Raw genomic sequence first — 21520 nt, 5'->3', positions numbered from 1 at the left:
CCCCTTTATTACTACAGGATGGGGACATTACTATAGAATAGGGACAAGGTGGGCACATGTCTACAGGATGGGGACAAGGTGAGCACATGACTATAGAATAGGGACAAGGTGGGCACATGACTATAGGATGGGGACAAGGTGGGCACAGTACTATAGGATGGGGACAAGGTGGGCGCATGTCTATAGGATGGGGACAAGGTGGGCACATGTCTATAGGATGGGGACAAGGTGGGCACATGTCTATAGAATAGAGACAAAGTGGGCACCTTACTATAGAATAGCGACAAGGTGGGCACATGACTATAGGATGGGGACAAGGTGGGCACATGACTATAGGATGGGGACAAGGTGGGCACATGTCTATAGGATGGGGACAAGGTGGGCGCATGACTATAGGATGGGGACAAAGTGGGCACATGTCTATAGGATGGGGACAAGGTGGGCACATGACTATAGAATAGAAACAAGGTGGGCACATGTCTATAGGATGGGGACAAGGTGGGCACATGTTTATAGGATGGGGACAAGGTGGGCACATGACTATAGGATGGGGACAAGGTGGGCACATGACTATAGGATGGGGACAAGGTGGGCACATGTTTATAGGATGGGGACAAGGTGGGCACATGACTATAGGATGGGGACAAGGTGGGCACATGTCTATAGGATGGGGACAAGGTGGGCACATGACTATAGGATGGGGACAAGGTGGGCACATGTCTATAGGATGGGGACAAGGTGGGCACATGACTATAGAATAGGGACAAGGTGGGCACATGTCTATAGGATGGGGACAAGGTGGGCACATGACTATAGAATAGGGACAAGGTGGGCACATGTCTATAGAATAGGGACAAGGTGGGCACATGTCTATAGGATGGGGACAAGGTGGGCACATGTCTATAGGATGGGGACAAGGTGAGCACATGTCTATAGGATGGGGACAAGGTGGGCACATGTCTATAGGATGGGGACAAGGTGGGCACATGTCTATAGGATGGGAAAAGGTGGGCACATGACTATAGGATGGGGACAAGGTGGGCACATTATTATAGGATGGGGACAAGGTGGGCACATGTCTATAGGATGGGGACAAGGTGGGCACATTACTATAGAATAGGGACAAGGTGGGCACATTACTATAGAATAGGGACAAGGTGGGCACATGACTATAGAATAGGGACAAGGTGGGGACATTACTATAGGATGGGGACAAGATGGGCACATGTCTATAGGATAGGGACAAGGTGGGCACATTACTAAAAGATGGGGAGATTACAAGGATGGGCATAATACTATTGGATGGGGACATTAGAATAGGGACAAGGCTGGGGTCATTACTATAGGATGGGGACAAGGTGGGCACATTACTATAGGATGGGGACAAGGTGGGCACATTACTATAGGATGGGGAACATTACTAAAAGATGTTGGCCAAAATTTCTATATAGTGATAATTGTAACACTATTAGTTACAAGAAAGGGATAAAATGTAAAAAAAACAAAATAAGGCATGACTTTTTTTTACCATCAAATTTTTTATTTTTTTTATATTTAAAAAAAGAATGTGCACATTTGTTATAATAAACAAGTGAAAAATGTTGAAAATCAGTGATCCAAAGGTGTGTAAAAAAATATATATGGTACCAATAAAAATGTCACTTTGTCCCGCAAAGAATGTGGCCCCCCAAATTATTTTTTTCCTCTGTGCGGCCCATACACCCAGCCGAGTTTGAGACCCCTGATGTAGACGGAGTCTCTGGTAAAACAAACGGCTGGATGGACGGGTCCCGCAGCCGGCTGCGATGGTCACTCCCGGTAGGTTGGTGGTGACTATCTCTCCCTGCACCTGTGTTGTGTTGTCGGCTCCGATGGCTTCCCACCGGTAGCCTGCTCCCCAGCGGTGTATTTGCCAGAGGAGCCCCTTTTTTCCCGCAGGCTCTGGCCCTGGGAACTCTAGCTGTGGCGGTAGCTGTATTTCCCTTCACGGTTGAGCGGTTGCCTTCAGTCGGGTCTTTGCTGCTGGGAAACCCCGGAGGTTCCCGTCGCTGACGGATTTGACCAGTTTAACGGCGACTCCAAGCCTGGTCGGGGTCCGTAGGCCCTGCCGAGTGGTGCTGGCTTCTCTTCGCCCCCCGGTCCGGTACCGGCGGGCCACTGCCCGTCCCCGGTCCTTACGGTTGTGCGTCAATCGGCCCCGCCTGCAGACGGTCACCACCGTCTGCCAACCTTGCTGTTTCTGTGCCCGGGCCACGTACCCGGCCAGTCTGCTCCACTACCACTTCCTCACTCTCCAACAACAACTACTGTCTTTTCCCGCCTCCAGGACTGTGAACTCCTCGGTGGGTGGGGCCAACCGCCTGGCTCCACCCCACCTGGTGTGGACATCAGCCCCTGGAGGGAGGGAACAAGGATTTGTGTGTGTGACTGATGAGCCTAACCGGGGTGTGGGGTGTGTTGTTGTAGTACCTATGACATCCTGGCTTGTCCAGGGCGCCACATATACACACTGTACACATGGTATATAGTATATACACACAGTACATGGTTTATAGTATATACACACGCTGGTTCCGCCTCTCTCATGCTGCTCGGTCACACACACAGTATATACACAGTGTACACACGGTATATAGTATATACCCACAGTACATGGTGTATAGTATATACAGACGCTGGCTCCACCTCCCTCATGCTGCTCGGCCACACACACAGTATATACACAGTGTACACACGGTATATAGTATATACTCACAGTACATGGTATATGGTATATACACACGCTGGCTCCGCCTCCCTCATGCTGCTAAGTCACACACAGTATATACACAGTAAATGGTTTATATACACACGCTGGCTCTGCCTCTCTCATGCTGCTTGGTCACACATACAATATATACACAATGTACACACGGTATATAGTATATACACACAGTATATAGTATGTGCACACAGTACATGGTATATAGTATACACACGCTGGCTCTGCCTCCCTCATGTTGCTCCATCACACAGTATATACACACACTGTACACATGGTATATAGTATATACACACAGTACATGGTATATAGTATATACACACGCTGGCTCCGCCTCTCTCATGCTGCTCAGTCGCACACACAGTGTTCATACGGTATATAGTATATACACACAGTATATAGTATATACACACAGTACATGGTATATAGTATACACACACGCTGGCTCCACCTCCCCTCATGCTGCTCGGTCACACACACAGTATATACACAGTGTACACACGGTATATAGTATATACACACAGTATATAGTATATACACACAGTACATGGTATATAGTATATACACATGCTGGCTCTGCTGCCCTCATGCTGGGTGCTGTCACACACACAGTATATACAGAGTGTACACACTGCGTGCGTCCGTGTGGCAGAGCATTGCGGGCGTGCATGTGGCAGAACATTTCAGGTGTGCGTGCATGCGGCAGAGCATTTCTGGACCGGGGCGTGCAGAGCGTTATGTGGGGAGCACTATGCAGCTGTCTTTGGTGACACTTTAGACATTTGTGGTCACCAACAAAAGGGCTCTACTCTGTGTCCCTAATTTGTCATTCTCTCTTATCTGTTGGAAACACCCAGGTTGGGAGGGGGGGAGGCATGCCATCACACACAGGAGAGAAGATTCTGCCCACTTTACTGCAGCTGTAATGTGAGCTTTTTCTACAGTAGGATTTCAGCAGCTGCTCCCCCTGTTTAACAGTGGAAAATATCAAACTTTTTATTTTTTTTTATATTTTGCTCAATTAAAAACAAATAATATTTAAACAAAACATTAAAACATTAATACTTTACATTGTTTCCGTTATTGAACATTTTTTTTGGGCACGACACCTTCCCTTTAAAGTGTACATAAAATAATGTAAAAATCCACTTTATGTTTTCTAGAATGCGGCTTCAGCAAAGTGGTCTACATTTTACTCGAACGCTAGTGACTTCTCCACAAACTATACACAAAACGACGTGACTGACAATATGGTAAAATTACAGCTTATCCATCTGGGAAACAAAGGATCAGGTGTTCTCCCAACTGAGAAGTATACAAGAGTAAGTAGAGATCTGACCAGAAGTGCAAAATTACTTTAATGTTTGTATGAATAAACTGTGATAGAGAAAGCGTGCATAGCCTGGTAGGGGTTGGGAGATCACACTTACCCAATGTGTATTGCAAAAAATAAAATACAAGGCACACACCTACGGTATATTATTAAATTAATGCATATGTGTAAGTATGCCATAGTCAATATACAAACATACAGTCATGTCTGAAAGTGTTGGCACCCTTTAAATTGTTCCTGAAAATGAAGTATTTCTCCCAGAAACCTATTGCAATTACATTTTTTTGTCACACACATATATTTCCTTTGTGTGTATTGGAACAACAACAACAACAACAAAGAAAAAATTGACATCATTTTACACAAAACCTCAAAAATGGGCTCAACAAAATCGTTGGTACCTTTCCAAAATTGTGTCAAAACAACTTTCAAGCATGTGATGCTCAATCAAACTCACCTGTGGCAAGTAACAGCTGTGGGCAATATGAAAATCACACCTAAAAACTGATAAAAAGAGAAGTTGACAGTCCTTGCATTGTGTGTCTTTGTGTGCCACATTAAGCATGGAGAACAGAAAAAGGAGAAAAGAACTGTCTAAGGCTATGTTCACACTAGAAAAATTATTTTTCTTAAGAAATTTTCTTAAGAAATTTCTTGAGTGACGGATTAGCGCACCTGCGTTAAAAAAACGCACCAAGAAGGCACCGAAAAACGCATGTGTTTTTACAGCGTTTTTGGTGCGTTTTTTTGCAGGTTGGTCCCTGCGTTTTTTAATGCTTTAACACCAATAAATAATCTAGATAATAGATAGATAATCGATAGATAGATAGATAATCGATAGATAGATAGATAGAAAGATGGATAGATGAATAGATAGATAATAGATGAGAAAGACCTATATAATGTCCCAGCTCCCTGCATATTCTAAGCTGGCACCCTTTAGTGACTTTCATGTGGCACTAAAGGGTGCTTAGCCTTATATTTAGCCAAAAAATAAATAAATAATTAAAAAAAAATGACGTGGGGTCCCCCCTATCTTTTGTAGCCAGCTAAGGTAAAGCAGATGGCTACAGCCTGCAGACCACAGCTGGCAGCTTCACCTTGGCTGGTAATCCAAAACAGAGGGCACCCCACGCTGTTATTTTAAATTAAATAAATAATTTAAAACAAAAAACGTGGGGTCCCCCCGAAATTGGATCACCAGCCAAGGTAAAGCAGACAGCTGTGGTCTTGTATTCTCAGACTAGGGAGGTCCACTGTTATTGGACACTCCCCAGCCTAAAAATAGCAGGCCACAGCCGCCCCAGAAGTGGCGCATCCATTGGATGTGCTAATCCTGGCGCTTTGCCCCAACTCATCCCGTTGCCCTGGTGCGGTGGTAAACGGGGTAATATATGGGGTTGATGCCAGATGTGTAATGTCACCTGGCATCAAGCTCTGGGGTTAGTGATGTCACGCATCTATCAGATACCAGAAATCACCAACCCAGTCAGTAATAAAAAAAAATAGACAACAAAAAAAGTTTTATTTGAAAAAACACTCCCCAAAACATTCCCTCTTTCACCAATTTATTTAAAAGAACAATCAAATCCGCGTCCAGCGTAATCCAATAAGGGGGTCCTACGACGATCCATACCATAGTCACTGTCCCAGTCAATGAAGAACAGAATGTTCCCCCATCGGCTGGGAGAGCAGTGCAGTGACCTGAGCTAACATCAATGGGTGAGCCCAGGTCACTGCAGGGGATGACGAGCGCTGCTGTCAGGAGGTTAGATGAGATCATTACCTGCTGTGACAATCTCCTGCTCTCCTGACTTCAGCGCTGTCACTGACTTCTATGCCCCGCCGCGTTCTCAGCAGTATCACGGGAGCCCGTGACGTCACCGCTAGTGACAGTCTCGGGCCGCCCGCGAGTCGGGCATAGAACGCAGTGACAGCGCTGACGTCAGGAGTGCAGGAGATCGTCACAGCAGGTAATGACCTCATCTAACCTCCTAACAGCAGCGTTCGTCATCCCCACGGCTGCTCGAACTGCAGTGTGGGAAGCTGCTGATACTGCAGTGTGGGCAGACACTGACACACTGCAGTGCGAGCAACTGCGGGGCTGGAGCAGGACACAGACTGCATGGGCACCCAGTGCTTCCGTGCGGCTTCCGGGGATTTTGCGGGCCCATTGATTTGTATTGAGTCACAGTCCGTTATCATTAAACAGACATGTTCCATAATAACGGAGCGGACATACGGCATCCGATGTGTTTTTTGTAGGATCGGATGCACATGGAAGTGCTTCTATGTGCCATCCGATCCTACACAAAAGACATTGAAAAAATAGTCCTGATGATTACATTACAGTCAATGGAGTGAATAACGCAGTTCGCTGCAGAAAAGAAGTGACATGCTCATTCTTTTTCTTAAGAAAATCTACCGAAAGAATTTTCTTAAGAAAAAAACGCAGTGTGTGCACAGCTAATTTTGTTTGCCATAGGTTTTGCTGGGGAATGTCTGCAGAAAGGTTACAAGAATTTCTCAAGAAATTTTTGCAGCAAAAACGCACCAAAAACGCGGGTAACAAATGCAGTGTGTGAACATAGCCTAAGGACTTGAGAACCAAAATTGTTGAAAAATATTAACACTCTCAAGATTACAAGTTCATCCCCAGAGATCTGATTGATACTTTGTCCACAATGCCCAACATATACAAGAAGCTAACAACCCATGGCACTGTAGCTAATCTCCCTGCAGGGTGCATCATTGTCTGCGCGAACTATCCATTGACATTTGAATGAAATGAAATGTTATGGAGGAGACTCGGGAGGACCCCACTGCTGACACAGAGACATAAAAAAGCTATACTGCAGTTTTCCAAAATGTATGAGAAAGCTAAAATCCTTCTGGGAAACCGTCTTGTGGACAGATGAGACAAAGACAAGACATAGCTTCTTGGTAAAGCACTTTATTCTACTGTTTACCAAAAATGGAATGAGGCCTACAAAAAAAAAAACAACACAGGACCTATAGTCAAATATGGTGGAGGTCCAAAGAAGTTCTGGGGTTGTTTTGCTGCATCTGGAACTGGATTCTTTTACTGTCTGCAAGGCATCATGAAATCTGAAGATTACCAAAGGATTTTGGGACACAATGTAGTGCACAGTGTCAGAAAGCTGGGTTTGCAAGCAGTACAGTAACACTAAATATAGTTCAAGAAGTATCTAGAAATAGTTTGAAACAAAGCACTGGAGAGTTCGAAAGTGGCCATCAGTGAGTCCGATTCTAAATCCCATTGAACACCTGTACAGACATCTTAAGGTACTTTCAAATATGAGAGACCTGGAGCAGTTTGCAAAAGAAGAATCCAAAATTCCAGAATGGGGCTCTCATAGACTTGTATTGAGTTGTAACTTCCGGCGTGCTTCATCTAACACTGAAGCTGCTGGCAGGTCACAAACCACTGGGGGCCAACCGGAGTGACAATGGAAAAAGATGAAGAAGGTGGAGGGGGAGTATAAGACAGGGGACAGGGGACTTAGATTAAAAAGCACCACTCCAGCGGTGAAATAAAAAAAAACCAAACACAATAGAGTGGTGCTTTAAGTTATCCTGTGACATATGGCAACAATTCAGCAGAAAGTCATAATATTCTACAGGCGAGAACCTCAGTGAACTGGACTGCAAATCCTGTAGATGTTCAACTAGACTGAGGATCAATACTTTTTCATATTACTAAACTCACTCCTGAAGTACAGTCATATGAAAAAGTTTGGGCACCCCTAATAATGTTAAGCTTTTTTCTTTATAACAATTAGGGTTTTTGCAACAGCTATTTCAGTTTCATATATGTAATAACTGATGGACTGAGTAATATTTCTGGATTGAAATGAGGTTTATTGTACTAACAGAAAATGTGCAATCTGCATTTAAACAAAATTTGACCGGTGCAAAAGTATGGGCACCTCAACATAAAAGTGACATTAATATTTTGTAGATCCTCCTTTTCCAAAAATCACAGCCTCTAGTCGTTTCCTGTAGCTTTTAATGAGTTCCTGGATCCTGGATGAAGGTATATTTGACCATTCCTGTTTACAAAACAATTCCAGTTCAGTTAAATTTGATGGTCGCTGAGCATGGACAGCACGCTTCACATCATCCCACAGATTTTCCATGATATTCAGGTCTGGGGACTGGGATGGCCATTCCAGAACATTGTAATTGTTCCTCTGCATGAATGCCTGAGTAGATTTGGAGCGGTGTTTTGGATCATTGTCTTGCTGAAATATCCATTCCCTGCGTAACTTCAACTTTGTCACTGATTCTTGCACATTATTGTCAAGAATCTGCTGATACTGAGTTGAATCCATGCGACCCTCAACTTTAACAAGATTCCCGGTGCCGGCATTGGCCACACAGCCCCAAAGCATGATGGAACCTCCACCAAATTTTACTGTGGGTAGCAAGTGCTTTTCTTGGAATGCTGTGTTTTTTGCCTCCATGCATAACGCCTTTTTGTATGTTCAAACAACTCAATCTTTGTTTCATCAGTCCACAGGACCTTCTTCCAAAATGTAACTGGCTTGTCCAAATGTGCTTTTGCATACCTCAGGCGACTCGGTTTGTGGCGTGCTTGCAGAAACGGCTTCTTTTGCATCACTCTCCCATACAGCTTCTCCTTGTGCAACGTGCGCTGTATTGTTGACCGATGCACATTGACACCATCTGCAACAAGATGAAGCTGCAGGTCTTTGGAGGTGGTCTGTGGATTGTCCTTAACTGTTCTCACCATTCTTCTTCTATTCCTTTTTGATATTTTTCTTGGCCTGCCACTTCTGGGCTTAACAAGAACTGTACCTGTGTTCTTCCATTTCCTTACTATGTTCCTCACAGTGGAAACTGACAGTTTAAATCTCTGAGACAACTTTTTGTATCCTTCCCTTGAACAATTATGTTGAATAATCTTTGTTTTCAGATCATTTGAGAGTTGTTTTGAGGAGCCCATGATGCCACTCTTCATAGGAGATTCAAATAGGAGAACAACTTGCAAGTGGCCACCTTAAATACCTTTTCTCAAGATTGGATACACCTGCCTATGAAGTTCAAAGCTCAATGAGGTTACAAAACCAATTTAGTGCTTTAGTAAGTCAGTAAAAAGTAGTTTGGAGTGTTCAAATCAAGAAATTGATAAGGGTGCCCATACTTTTGCACCGGGGTCAAAGTTTGTTTAAATGCGGATTGCACATTTTCTGTTAGTACAATAAACCTCATTCAATCCAGAAATATTACTGAGTCCATCAGTTATTAGATATATGAAACTGAAATAGCTGTTGCAAAAACCCAAATTGTTATAAAGAAAAAAGGTTAACATTAATAGGGGTGCCCAAACTTTTTCATATGACTGTACTTGGCACAGGAGCCCATCTGAGTGTCTAAATGCTCGTTACGAATGCTGAGCACCCTAGCATGGTAGTGCCCGCTCATAACTAGTGACGAGCACCCGAGCATGGTAGTGCCCGCTCATCACTAGTTATGAGTACCGAGCACCCGAGCATGGTAGTGCCCGCTCATCACTAGTTATGAGTACCGAGCACCCGAGCATGGTAGTGCCCGCTCATCACTAGTTATGAGTACCGAGCACCCGAGCATGGTAGTGCCCGCTCATTACTAGTTACGAGTGACGAGCACCCGAGCATGGTAGTGCCCGCTCATCACTAGTTATGAGTACCGGGCACCCTAGTGTGGTAGTGCCCGCTCATCACTAATTCTGACATCTTTCTACTATAGGTAACATTAACGTTTCCAGCAAAGTGTGATACACAGTAGAAGCTCTTTTGTGAGATTGAGGCAGACAGGCCAGCCTTCACCCTTACACTATACTATATGTACAGTAATGATTGAACCTTGTTGGGAGTTAAGGCCATCCATGACCCTGTCTCGGTTTGGCTGGTTGTTCTCCCTTGGATGTCTTTTGTCAGGTACTAACCACAGCATGCTGGAAACAACCTACAAGAACTGACACTTCGGAGATGTCCTGATCTTTATTGTTCAATTACTGCCCGATTTATCAAAATCATTGTACCCAGTTTTCTTTTTGTACAACAGCTCCCCAGTATCTGCATCATAGATACAGATTCACTAGATAATATGCTGATCGCCTGCAGCCACCTCTATAGGGGCTTACTGGATACTGTGATTGAGTTCAGTGTATAGCAGCACATTACTGTGATCTGCATGGTCTACGTTATCTCTCACATATGTATAAAATGATTTATTTGCAGCTGAGAGCGATTCTAAACCAGATGAGCACGATATACAGTACACAAACCGTGTGCAGTCCAGATGGATTAAGCTGCCTGCCCTTTGAACCAGGTACATCATTTTAGGCACTTTTCTACTTTTATGAAAGATTACTTGGATTGCCCTTATAGCATCTAACAATGTAAAAGCCATCAAAACAGAAAGTCACTGAATTGATCAAATAACGTTCACACATATAGTATAAAGTCTACGTAAAAAATTGGAACACCTATTATAATATATAACTTCTTTATCCATGATGTACTAACAATAGCATGTATTAGGCTGTGTGCACACGGTGCGGTTTTGCTGTGTTCTTTTGCTGCATTTTTTATTGCAGATTTTTACAAATCTGCAAGAATATCCTGATGCAAGTAAAGTCTATGAGACTCTTGAAATATAGAGCACACATTCAAGATTTTCCTTGCAGATTTTGTTGCAGAGAAAATCAGCAGCCCATCAATTCTTTCTGCGTTTTCACCATTGAATGTGTGACGCCCCTGAACTAGTCAGGGTGTCACAGGGTACTGCACTCTCTAGACCTTGGTGCAGGACTCAACCCCCCATGGTTCTGGGATCCTAACTTTTTGTGTTGCTCCATCAGCATTCAAATTCTAGTCACCTTACACCACACACTGTCAGGCACACCAGTAGGTGGTCTAGTTGGAATAGGGCCACCCACCTAGGGGTAAGACAGACTGGTGGGAGGGACTTAGGGCAGAACAGTGGTAGCCCTCAGAGAGTGAGGAGCTAGGGGGAGTTGGAGCTCCCTGGGAGAGACGTTGGCTAGGTCGCAGGGTATTGGAGAAAGGAGCCAGACTTAGTTTTGGAGAACGGTTGGCACCAGAGTACCTAGTAACCGAACCGGTACCGAGAACGGCGGGGTACTGGACTCTAGATCAGGGAGTAGCTTCACACAACCTAATAATTAACCTGTTGAGGATAGTATCTTTATGAACTGTCCCCAAGAGCTCAGAGATCGAAGGCATCAACACAACGAGGGGGATAGGGCTTTCCAACCCATGCAGCCCACTGAAATCCCAAGTGTCAGCCATTGAGAGTGTCGCGGGCGGAGGGGACGCGCTCGCCACGCTCAGGTCCGGGGCTTCTGTTGCTGCTTGGTGGCTTGAGCGGTGGGCCAGACCCGGGGACTCGAGCAGCGCTCCTCGTCCACGAGTGAAAAGGGGGTGGTTTGTTTAGGGAGATAGTTCGTGACGCCACCCACGGGTCGTGGTGATTATGGGCACCACCGTTGCTGGTGACGGGGATCCCGGGAGCGATGGTAGGGAGCAGCTAGGATGTTGTCTCCTCCGTGGGTAGGGGTTGGTGATCCCGGGGCCCAGTGGTGTAACGGGGAGGCTGGATGGCTGGGGTGCAGGGTTGCAGAGGCAGGGCGGTGCCGGATGGCACTGGTGTACTCACTCGGGCAGTCAATGACAGAGTCTCTGGTAAACCAAACGGCTGGATGGACGGGTCCCGCAGCCGGCTGCAGTGTTGTGCTCTCCCCGGACGGCTGATGGTGGCTTTCTTTCCCTGCACCTGTTAGAATGTTCTGACTCCTGTGGTTGCCCACCGGTAGTCCGCTCCCCGGCGTATAGGTGCCGTAGGAGCCCGTTTTGCCCGCAGGCGCTGGCTCTTGGATCTCTAGCCTATGGCGGTGGCTGTATATCCTCACAGTGTGGACTGTTCCCTTCTGTCGGGTCTTGGTTGTTGGGAAACCCCTGGGGTTCCTGTCACACTCGGATTTGACTATTGTCGGTGGCTCCAAGCCTGGTCGAGGTCCGATGGCCCTGCCTGTGTGCTTAGCTTCACTCCGCTCCCCGGTTCGGTACCGGCAGGCCAACGCCCGACCCCGGTCCTACGGCTTTGCAGAGATTCACTAACTCCTGCAGACGGCCATCACCGTCTGCCAACCTTGCTGTCAGTGCCTGGGCTCCGACCCAGACACTTGCAGTTTCTGTCCTCTCACTTTCACCTCCAAACTCTAACTGTCTGCTTTTCCCGCCTCCAGACCTGTGAACTCCTTGGTGGGTGGGGCCAACCGCCTGGCTCCTCCCCACCTGGTGTGGACATCAGACCCTGGAGGGAGGCAACAAGGGTTTTTGTTTGACTGTTGTGACTGTCTAGGGAAGGGGGTGTGTATGGTGTTATGTCTGTGACTACCTGGCTAGTCCAGGGCGTCACAAGAGCACAGCTTCCCTACCTAATAGTGGGGAGCGGGACCCTGAAAGCTTCAGGCAGAGGGGTCACACAGAACATCTAACACTAGTGCATGGAGGCAAGGTAACCGCAACACCAAAGGGAACGGACTCCCAGACGAGCTCCCCCAGAGAGGCAGCGGCACTCAGCGACTTGGTTTACCTTGTTGTCAGAGTCTGCTTTACGGTCGCATCACCATCAACACTGCCTGAGTGAGTACGTAGTCCTCCCTTGCTTCCAACCTGCACTGCGCTCCCCTACACCTCCACCATCCAGAGTCCCGGGGTCTACCCTAACCGTGGAGGGAACGTCATCTGGCTGCCCCCACTCCATCTCCCCTGGTTACTCCCATCGGCAGCGGCGGTACTCCCCTTACCGCACACCACGGGTGGCGTCACGAACTCTTACCCCCTGTAAATACCCCAACCTTTTCATTTGAAGTGGCTGCGAGCCCCCGGGTCCGGAGACCCTCGAGCCACAGCAGACCCTGGATCTGAGCGGTTCGACCGCTTCAGGGGCAGCATAAAAGCAATGAAAAAAATTAATTGAAAAACGCAGCAAAACAAGGCATGAACGTGTTTTTCCATCAGCATTTTTCCTACCAGATCATGCAGATTTGGTTGCAGATGGTCTGCAACCCCAAATCTGCAATGTGTGCACATAGTCTTATAGTTCCAAGCTGCATTCATAGTTCTACTGGTTCCTACTAGAACCAGTCAGTGTACTTAGTAGGGGCATACTGCCAAGGGTAGCCGACCACACTGCAGCTACGAGGCCCATGAGTTGGCGAGCGACCCTATGCCGACCCATCCTGCCCGGAACTTAAATTAAAAGGGTCAATTGATATAACAAAAAAACTGAGGGTGCAGTTCAGTAAAACTTATAGTGATATCTTCTCTACAATCACAAACATAGGTTTGGACCGTATCATGTTAGAGAGCCAAGACTACCACGAGAGGCTTTGGGCCTGGGAGGGGTGGAGAGTAGAAGCTGGAAAAAGAATGAGAAAACTTTATGAAGAATATGTTGATTTGGAGAATGAAGCTGCTAAACTAAACCGTGAGTAACATTCCAACAATGAGATTAATATCTATACTTCTATTTGTAAAATGTAATGTATGTCTAGTAAAGCTTAAGTATTTAGGTCCAAAATTCTGTACTGATTATTTTTATGATGTATCATTTTATCAGTATTGCCAACTAAACTTTTTATTTTTTTCTGGATGGCTTATCAAACATCACAGACAGACAATATTTTTTAGGGACAAGAAAAAAAGACTGCACAGAATGGGGAGCACAACCAAATAATATTATAAAGGCAATATTTATTGTAGGAAAATACATACTCCTCATGTCCCCCTTCCTACCGCTGATCGCCGTCCTCCTTTCTTGATTGACGGGATGACGCCTCCATCATCATCTTCATCGCATTTTCAAATCTCGTGCCTGTGCAGTTCTGTTGGCTGGCGCAGGCGCAGTTCGCTCTGCCATATCGCGGGCAGAGCAGAAAACATAGCTGCCCTCACTCGGGGGAGCTAAATGCGCATGTGCGAGATTATGGGCGGGTACGAGCATGGCACTGGTGAGGTCATGCACAGCACCGACCTAAATGCGCAGGCGCAAGATTATGTTTACGTGTGCGAGGGCAGCTATGTTTTCTGCTCGGCCCATAATATGGAAGAGCAAACTGCGCCTGCGTGAGCCGACCTAACTGCACAGGCGCGAGATTTGAAAATGTGACGAGGATGATGATGGAGGCGTCATCACGTCAATCAAGAAAGGAGGACGGCGATCAGCGGCAGTAGGGGGGACAGGAGGAGAAAATGAGCCCGCCCATCTGGCCAACACAGGTAATTAGCATACTTAACGGCCAAGTTTTATAAAGTTATTTTGGGGGTCTGGAAGGGGAGTCAGGGCCAAGGCGCACCTTCATAGAATTCAGCCCAGGAGCTGCAGAAGATTACCCTTTTAGTTTAATAGGTAAAAATCTGGTGGCAGGTTCCCTTTAATTCAGTGCCTTCCTTTCTCCAAACATAACTCTTCTCATTTAAAAAAAAAATCCAGTTTGGTCTCATCCATCCCCAAAATATAGTTATAAAAGCATCCTCACTTTATCAAACTGTAGATGTTCAACAATGTTCTTTTTGGAGTTTAGTAGCTTTCTGTCTACAATCTTGTCATGCTTGCCTAAAGGGGGCTTTACACGCTGCGACATCGCTACCGATATATCGTCGGGGTCACGTCGTTAGTGATGCACATCTGGCGCCGGTAGCGACATCGCAGAGTGTAAAGACAAGGAGCGACGATCAACGATCGAAAAATCGTTCAAAAACGGTGATCGTTGACACATCGCTCCTTCCCTTAATATCGTTGCTGCCACAGGTACGATGTTGTTTGTCATCCCTGCAGCAGCACACATCGCTATGTGTGACACCGCAGGAACGACAAACATCTCCTTACCTGCGTCCACCGGCAATGCAGAAGGAAGGAGGTGGGGGGGATGTTACATCCCGCTCATCTCTGCCTCTACTTCTATTGGCCGGCTGCTTAGTGATGTCGCGGTGATGTCGCTGTGACGCCGAATGCACCTCCCCCTTGAAGGAGGGATTGTTCGGTGGTCACAGCGACGTCGCACAGCAGGTATGTGCGTATGACGCTGCCGTAGCGATAATGTTCGCTACGGCAGCGTTCACACAATATCACACATACAACGGGGCGGGTGCTATTGCGCGCAACATCGTTAGCAATTGCTAGCGATGTCGCAGCGTGTAAAGCACCCTTTAGACTCATGGACATTTACATTAGCTAATGTGAGAGAAACCTTTAGTTGCTTAGAGATTACCATGAGTTCCTTTGTGATCTTGCAGAATATTATATACCTTGCTCTTGGAGTGATCTTTGTTAGTCAACCTCTCTTGGGGAAGGTAATAATGGCCTTAAATTTCCTCCATTTGAACGTAATCTGTCTGACTGATTTGGTGGAATCCAAACTCTTGATAGTTGTGTAACCCTTGAGCACCAACAAATCTTTTTCTGAGATCCTCAGAAATCTCTTTTGTTGGTTCCATGATATACTCCCACAAATGTTTGTTGTGAAGATCAGACTTTAAAAGATTTTTATTCTTTAAATACAGTCATATGAAAAAGTTTGGGCGCCCCTATTAATGTTAACCTTTTTTCTTTATAACAATTTGGGTTTTTGCAACAGCTATTTCAGTTTCATATATCTAATAACTGATGGACTGAGTAATATTTCTGGATTGAAATGAGGTTTATTGTACTAACAGAAAATGTGCAATCCGCATTTAAACAAAATTTGACTGGTGCAAAAGTATGGGCACCCTTATCAATTTCTTGATTTGAACACTCCTAACTACTTTTTACTGACTTACTAAAGCACTAAATTGGTTTTGTAACCTCATTGAGCTTTGAACTTCATAGGCAGGTGTATCCAATCATGAGAAAAGGTATTTAAGGTGGCCACTTGCAAGTTGTTCTCCTATTTGAATCTCCTATGAAGAGTGGCATCATGGGCTCCTCAAAACAACTCTCAAATGATCTGAAAACAAATATTATTCAACATAGTTGTTCAGGGGAAGGATCCAAAAAGTTGTCTCAGAGATTTAAACTGTCAGTTTCCACTGTGAGGAACATAGTAAGGAAATGGAAGAACACAGGTACAGTTCTTGTTAAGCCCAGAAGTGGCAGGCCAAGAAAAATATCAGAAAAGCAGAGAAGAAGAATGGTGAGAACAGTCAAGGACAATCCACAGACCACCTCCAAAGACCTGCAGCTTCATCTTGCTGCAGATGGTGTCAATGTGCATCTGTCAACAATACAGCGCACGTTGCACAAGGAGAAGGTGTATGGGAGAGTGATGCGAAAGAAGCCGTTTCTGCAAGCACGCCACAAACAGAGTCGCCTGAGGTATGCAAAAGCACATTTGGACAAACCAGTTACATTGTGGAAGAAGGTCCTGTGGACTGATGAAACAAAGATTGAGTTGTTTGGTCATACAAAAAGGCGTTATGCATGGAGGCAAAAAAACACGGCATTCCAAGAAAAGCACTTGCTACCCACAGTAAAATTTGGTGGAGGTTCCATCATGCTTTGGGGCTGTGTGGCCAATGCCGGGACCGGGAATCTTGTTAAAGTTGAGGGTCGCATGGATTCAACTCAGTATCAGCAGATTCTTGACAATAATGTGCAAGAATCAGTGACGAAGTTGAAGTTACGCAGGGGATGGATATTTCAGCAAGACAATGATCCAAAACACGGCTCCAAATCTACTCAGGCATTCATGCAGAGGAACAATTACAATGTTCTGGAATGGCCATCCCAGTCCCCAGACCTGAATATCATTGAAAATCTGTGGGATGATTTGAAGCGTGCTGTCCATGCTCAGCGACCATCAAACTTAACTGAACTGGAATTGTTTTGTAAACGGGAATGGTCAAATATACCTTCATCCAGGAACCTGGAACTCATTAAAAGCTACAGGAAGCGACTAGAGGCTGTTATTTTTGCAAAAGGAGGAACTACAAAATATTTATGTCACTTTTATGTTGAGGTGCCCATACTTTTGCACCTGTCAAATTTTGTTTAAATGCGGATTGCCCATTTTCTGTTAGTACAATAAACCTCATTTCAATCCAGAAATATTACTGAGTCCATCAGTTATTAGATATATGAAACTGAAATAGCTGTTGCAAAAACCCAAATTGTTATAAAGAAAAAAGGTTAACATTAATAGGGGTGCCCAAACTTTTTCATATGACTGTAAATGGGGTCGCCCACTCACACCTGGTTGTTATTTTTTTGATTGAAAACTACCCACTGTAATTTCATTTTCAAGGTATCCTCTGATATTGAATGATTTTTCTCATTAAAAAAATGACTGACATGTTTTATTTGGTTTCCTTGGTCTATTTTATGGCTTGTATTGAATTCTGATGGGGTTTTTTTTTACATCAAATTTATGCAGTCATTTGGAAAGTTGTGAAGGTCAAATAAAGCTAACGTAATACATTCTGCACAATTCTACAAATTTGCTGTAAATGCTAATCACTTTTTTTGCTTTTACATTTTTAAGAATATCATGATTATGGAGCTTATTGGAGAGGAAATTATAAAACCGTGACTGATGATGCTAAATACCAATACAGTGGAGAAGACTTGATGAACGATGTGGAAAAAACATTTGAAAAGGTATCTGAAAAGACAATTCTATCATTGTCATACCATGCCAGTAATTAGTTGTACCTGGTCAGGGGTTTCTCAGATGAAGCAAGACAGTTTAACAATAGTATATAAAATTCAGTTTTAAGTTCCTCGCCAAGGGGATGTCACTATGTGACTGCAAGATTGTGAGGAACAGGGGCTCCTATACTGTCCCTACAGCTAGGGGACCCTAGGCTATCCCTAACATATGGATTACCCCTGATGGTGGAAATGTTAGAGCTCCATGCTCTACTATTCTCCTGATCAGAACTAATCTGTTCTCTTCCCTTTTGGAAGGAAGGGGCAAGAGTGAGATGGTAACACAGCTAAAGACAGACAGGGGAAACCAAAACTCAGACACACTGCAAACTCAGAGAAACAAACAGTAAGAGACTAAAGATAAAAGCAAGAGAAGTAAGGCAGCAACAAAAGGAGAATAAGGGTTAACATCACAACAACTGCTCAGAGCAATATAGCACTATAAACACCAATAAGTCTGGATCACAACACCTCACCAGACCAGAATAGAGAAGCTATAGCTGGCATTAAAGGAAGTGTCCAGCCATATAGGTGGTGAGTGAATGTGGCTGGCTTCCCACACATCATGTAATCAAAGGAGCAGCCTAGCAGAGATTTTCCCTTACTAGCCTGCCTATGAACTACCAGTCTGTGGATCGACGCCTGAGTCTGCCTGAGCTGATCACATGCATCAGAGAAATTAGCAGGCAGACTGCCAGAATCTGTAGTCTCCACGGATCCTGACGCTGTCATGGCAGTCGGCGATGTTTGTAAAAACCTCCTTGTGACATGGGATCCTCTATATTGCAATCTGTTTGGCACTGGCTAGGCTATGCTGCGGAATCTAAACTATCTCTTGATTCTTCACCTTTAACTTCTGCAGGGAATTTTGCTGTCACAGTCCATAATTGTGCTCCCCAAAAAAGTCAACAATTGGCAGCAGTTAATGGTATTGCAGTCACAATCATAGTTAATGACTAACAACGTGGACACAGTCAAGTTGTGACAAACCTGAAGACAAGGTATAGATAAAGCCGTAGGATATGGCAGGTCAAAACTAGGAATAGAACATACAAGTACCAGACAACAAAGGCAAGAAGAGACAGTTCATGTAAGCCAGACCCAAAGCTAAAGTCAAGGGTCTGGATTGGTTCAAGTCCAGTCTCCCACAGGCAAGGCAGTTAGGCTGGCTTCCCTTCAAATAAATTAGACATCAGAATGAAATGCAAGATCCCCCATTGTGACCTGACACTTGGAGAGACTAGAAGAGCCGTGGCCAGGACCAGCAGGGCCAAGGCTGCTCACTTGGTAGGTATATTCACCAAACCATTCATGTGGAAGAGCAGCACAGACCTAAGATGTTGATGCAGCAAACTACAATGGATACAATTGGATAAGTTGAACAAGCGTTAGGAAAAGCAGGGGTGAATATGCTGGTCAATACCTGGAGCAGCATGGAACAGTGGAGCTTGATAAGCTGGACTGTACATGGAACAATGGCAACTAGAGGAGCTGTATATTCTGGATGGCACATGGAACGGCATGGAGTGGCAGATAGACTATGCAGGATGCCTCTTGTAACAAAGGAACTGGATGTGTGAATATAGGTGTGACGCCTTGGCAAAACCAGGTTGTCACAGAGACTGCAGAAATCTACCAGGTGCAGGACTCCATCCTCCTTGGCATACCAACTCAAAACCCACACCCAGGTACACAACATCAGCCAGTGAAGCCTAGCCACCCGCCATGACAATAGGGACACACCAGTGGGCGGGGCCAAGTGGATGGTGACGCCGACCTAGGGGTCCTGAGGTGTCAGGGGAGGAAACAAGTTAGTTGAATCTGAGTCAGTTGAAGTCAGGAGTTAGGGGAAGACAGTTAAGTGGAGACAGTGAAGCAGACAAGTCTGTTCAAATGAGAGTTTGGAGTAGTAGTCAGGGGTTGGAGCCTCTGGACTACCGGACTACTGGCTAGGTGGCAGTCGGCAGACAGGGCCATAGGCGACAGAGATCCAGTCGCGGGAAACCTAAAGTGGACTGGCAGGGTTGTAGCCTGCCGGTGCCGAAAGCGGGAATCCGGTCCACAGGTCGCGCAACGTTTGGAACACCATTCTAAGTCTGAACTGGGTGCAGATTCCATTTTTCACATTTTCACTCTTACATATAGCTATTGGATTTTTCAAGTCAGTATTCACACAGCAGTTTCTGCTTCCAAACGTTATTCCTTATTGTTAGTAGTTTTTCGTTTGTGAACCCTCCCCAACCACACCTATTGCCAATCCATATCATACGCATAAATAGCCTGGGTCTCAGCTTCCCACACACGGTAAGTTTTTTAACTGCATGAGAGGACACACACAAGCTAGGGACCCCAACGTAGAGAAATACTTTGGCGTAGTGTTGGGGCTCTATTGCATTGATCAATTCAGTAGCTAAATTTCTCTTGATTCATATGTTCATGGCAGTAATGCAGATTCCATTTTTCACATTTTCACTCTTACATATAGCTATTGGATTTTTCAAGTCAGTATTCACACAGCAGTTTCTGCTATTACATGTATTCCCCTTACATAGTCACTGGTGTGCATACCTTATCTCCCCATAATGATTCCCTTAGTATCCTGTGCTAGGGCTCCCCCACTATAAATAGCAGCTGACCAGCTTAGTTTGTGATTATTTCAAAACTGCTCCCACAAAGCAGATATCTCCAGCTTCTTGTCTGCTGCAACTGAGTTCAGGTGTCAGGCTTGCCTCCAAACTATGGCTAAAAGCCCTTAGGCCATATTCCCAATATTCCCCCATGACTTATTTTTTTATTATTGTTTTATAGCCCTAGCCCTTGTTTCTGTTGTGGTCTCCTGATTTATTCCATTGTCTTACCTTGGCTTGTATTTTAACCCCCGCCCCCCATAGCTTTCTGTCCCTGGTATTTACCCTGGCCTGCATGACAACCTTTCTTGCTGCTAGCTTGCCCCACCGGTCAGCACCTAAAGCTGGGGTCACACTAAACGACACCGACAACGACGTCGCTGTTACGTCACCATTTTCTGTGACGTAGCAGTGACCTTGTAAGTCGCTGTTATGATCGCTGCTTAGCTGTCAAACACAGCAGCCGAAGCAGAGATTATAACGACACGCATCGCTGTGCTGCAACATGTGCAGAGAGCAGGGAGCCTCGCACACTGATTAGCGCTGGCTCCCTGCTCTCCTAGCTCAGTACACATCGGGTTAATTACACGATGTGTACTGCAGCTACATGTGCAGAGAGCAGGAGCCGGCGCTGGCAGCGTGAGAGCGGCGGAGGCTGGTAACTAAGGTAAATATCGGGTAACCACCTTGGTTACCCGATGTTTACCTTGGTTACAGCTTACCGCAGCTGCCAGATGCCGGCTCCTGATCCCTGCTCGCTTCATTTCGTCGCTCTCTCGCTGTCACACACAGCGATCTGTGCGTCACAGCGGGAGAGCGATGACCAAAAAATGAAGCTGGACACTCAGCAACGAGCGGCGACCTCACAGCAGGGGCCAGCTCGTTGCTGGATGTCACACACAGCGACAGCGACGGGACGTCGCTGCAACGTCACAGAAAATGGTGACGTAGCAGCGACGTCGTTGTCGCTTTGTATGACACCATCCTTAGTCTACGGCCCTGACAATAGGTGCCTATTCAAGTCCAGATCCCTGTACACAAGTTAAAAGGTGAGGC

At 45.5% G+C, this 21520-nt stretch overlaps 1 protein-coding gene across 1 annotated transcript in view; it reads left to right on the top strand.

Annotated features, from left to right (window-relative positions):
• The window catches only part of ACE2 (angiotensin converting enzyme 2), a 159004-nt gene that overhangs the window by 42947 nt on the left and 94537 nt on the right, over positions 1-21520 (top strand). The window contains exons 2-5 of the mRNA XM_075335159.1: positions 3925-4083; positions 10361-10451; positions 13494-13637; positions 17671-17786. Of these exons, the coding sequence (XP_075191274.1) occupies positions 3925-4083; positions 10361-10451; positions 13494-13637; positions 17671-17786 (510 nt within the window). The remainder of the gene's footprint in view (positions 1-3924; positions 4084-10360; positions 10452-13493; positions 13638-17670; positions 17787-21520) is intronic.

The sequence above is a fragment of the Anomaloglossus baeobatrachus genome, chromosome 2 (genome assembly GCF_048569485.1).
Source record: "Anomaloglossus baeobatrachus isolate aAnoBae1 chromosome 2, aAnoBae1.hap1, whole genome shotgun sequence".
Classification (NCBI taxonomy): Eukaryota; Metazoa; Chordata; class Amphibia; order Anura; family Aromobatidae; genus Anomaloglossus; species Anomaloglossus baeobatrachus.
The sequence above is the reverse complement of the archived record's forward strand: the minus strand, read 5'-3'. Positions and strand labels throughout refer to the sequence as shown.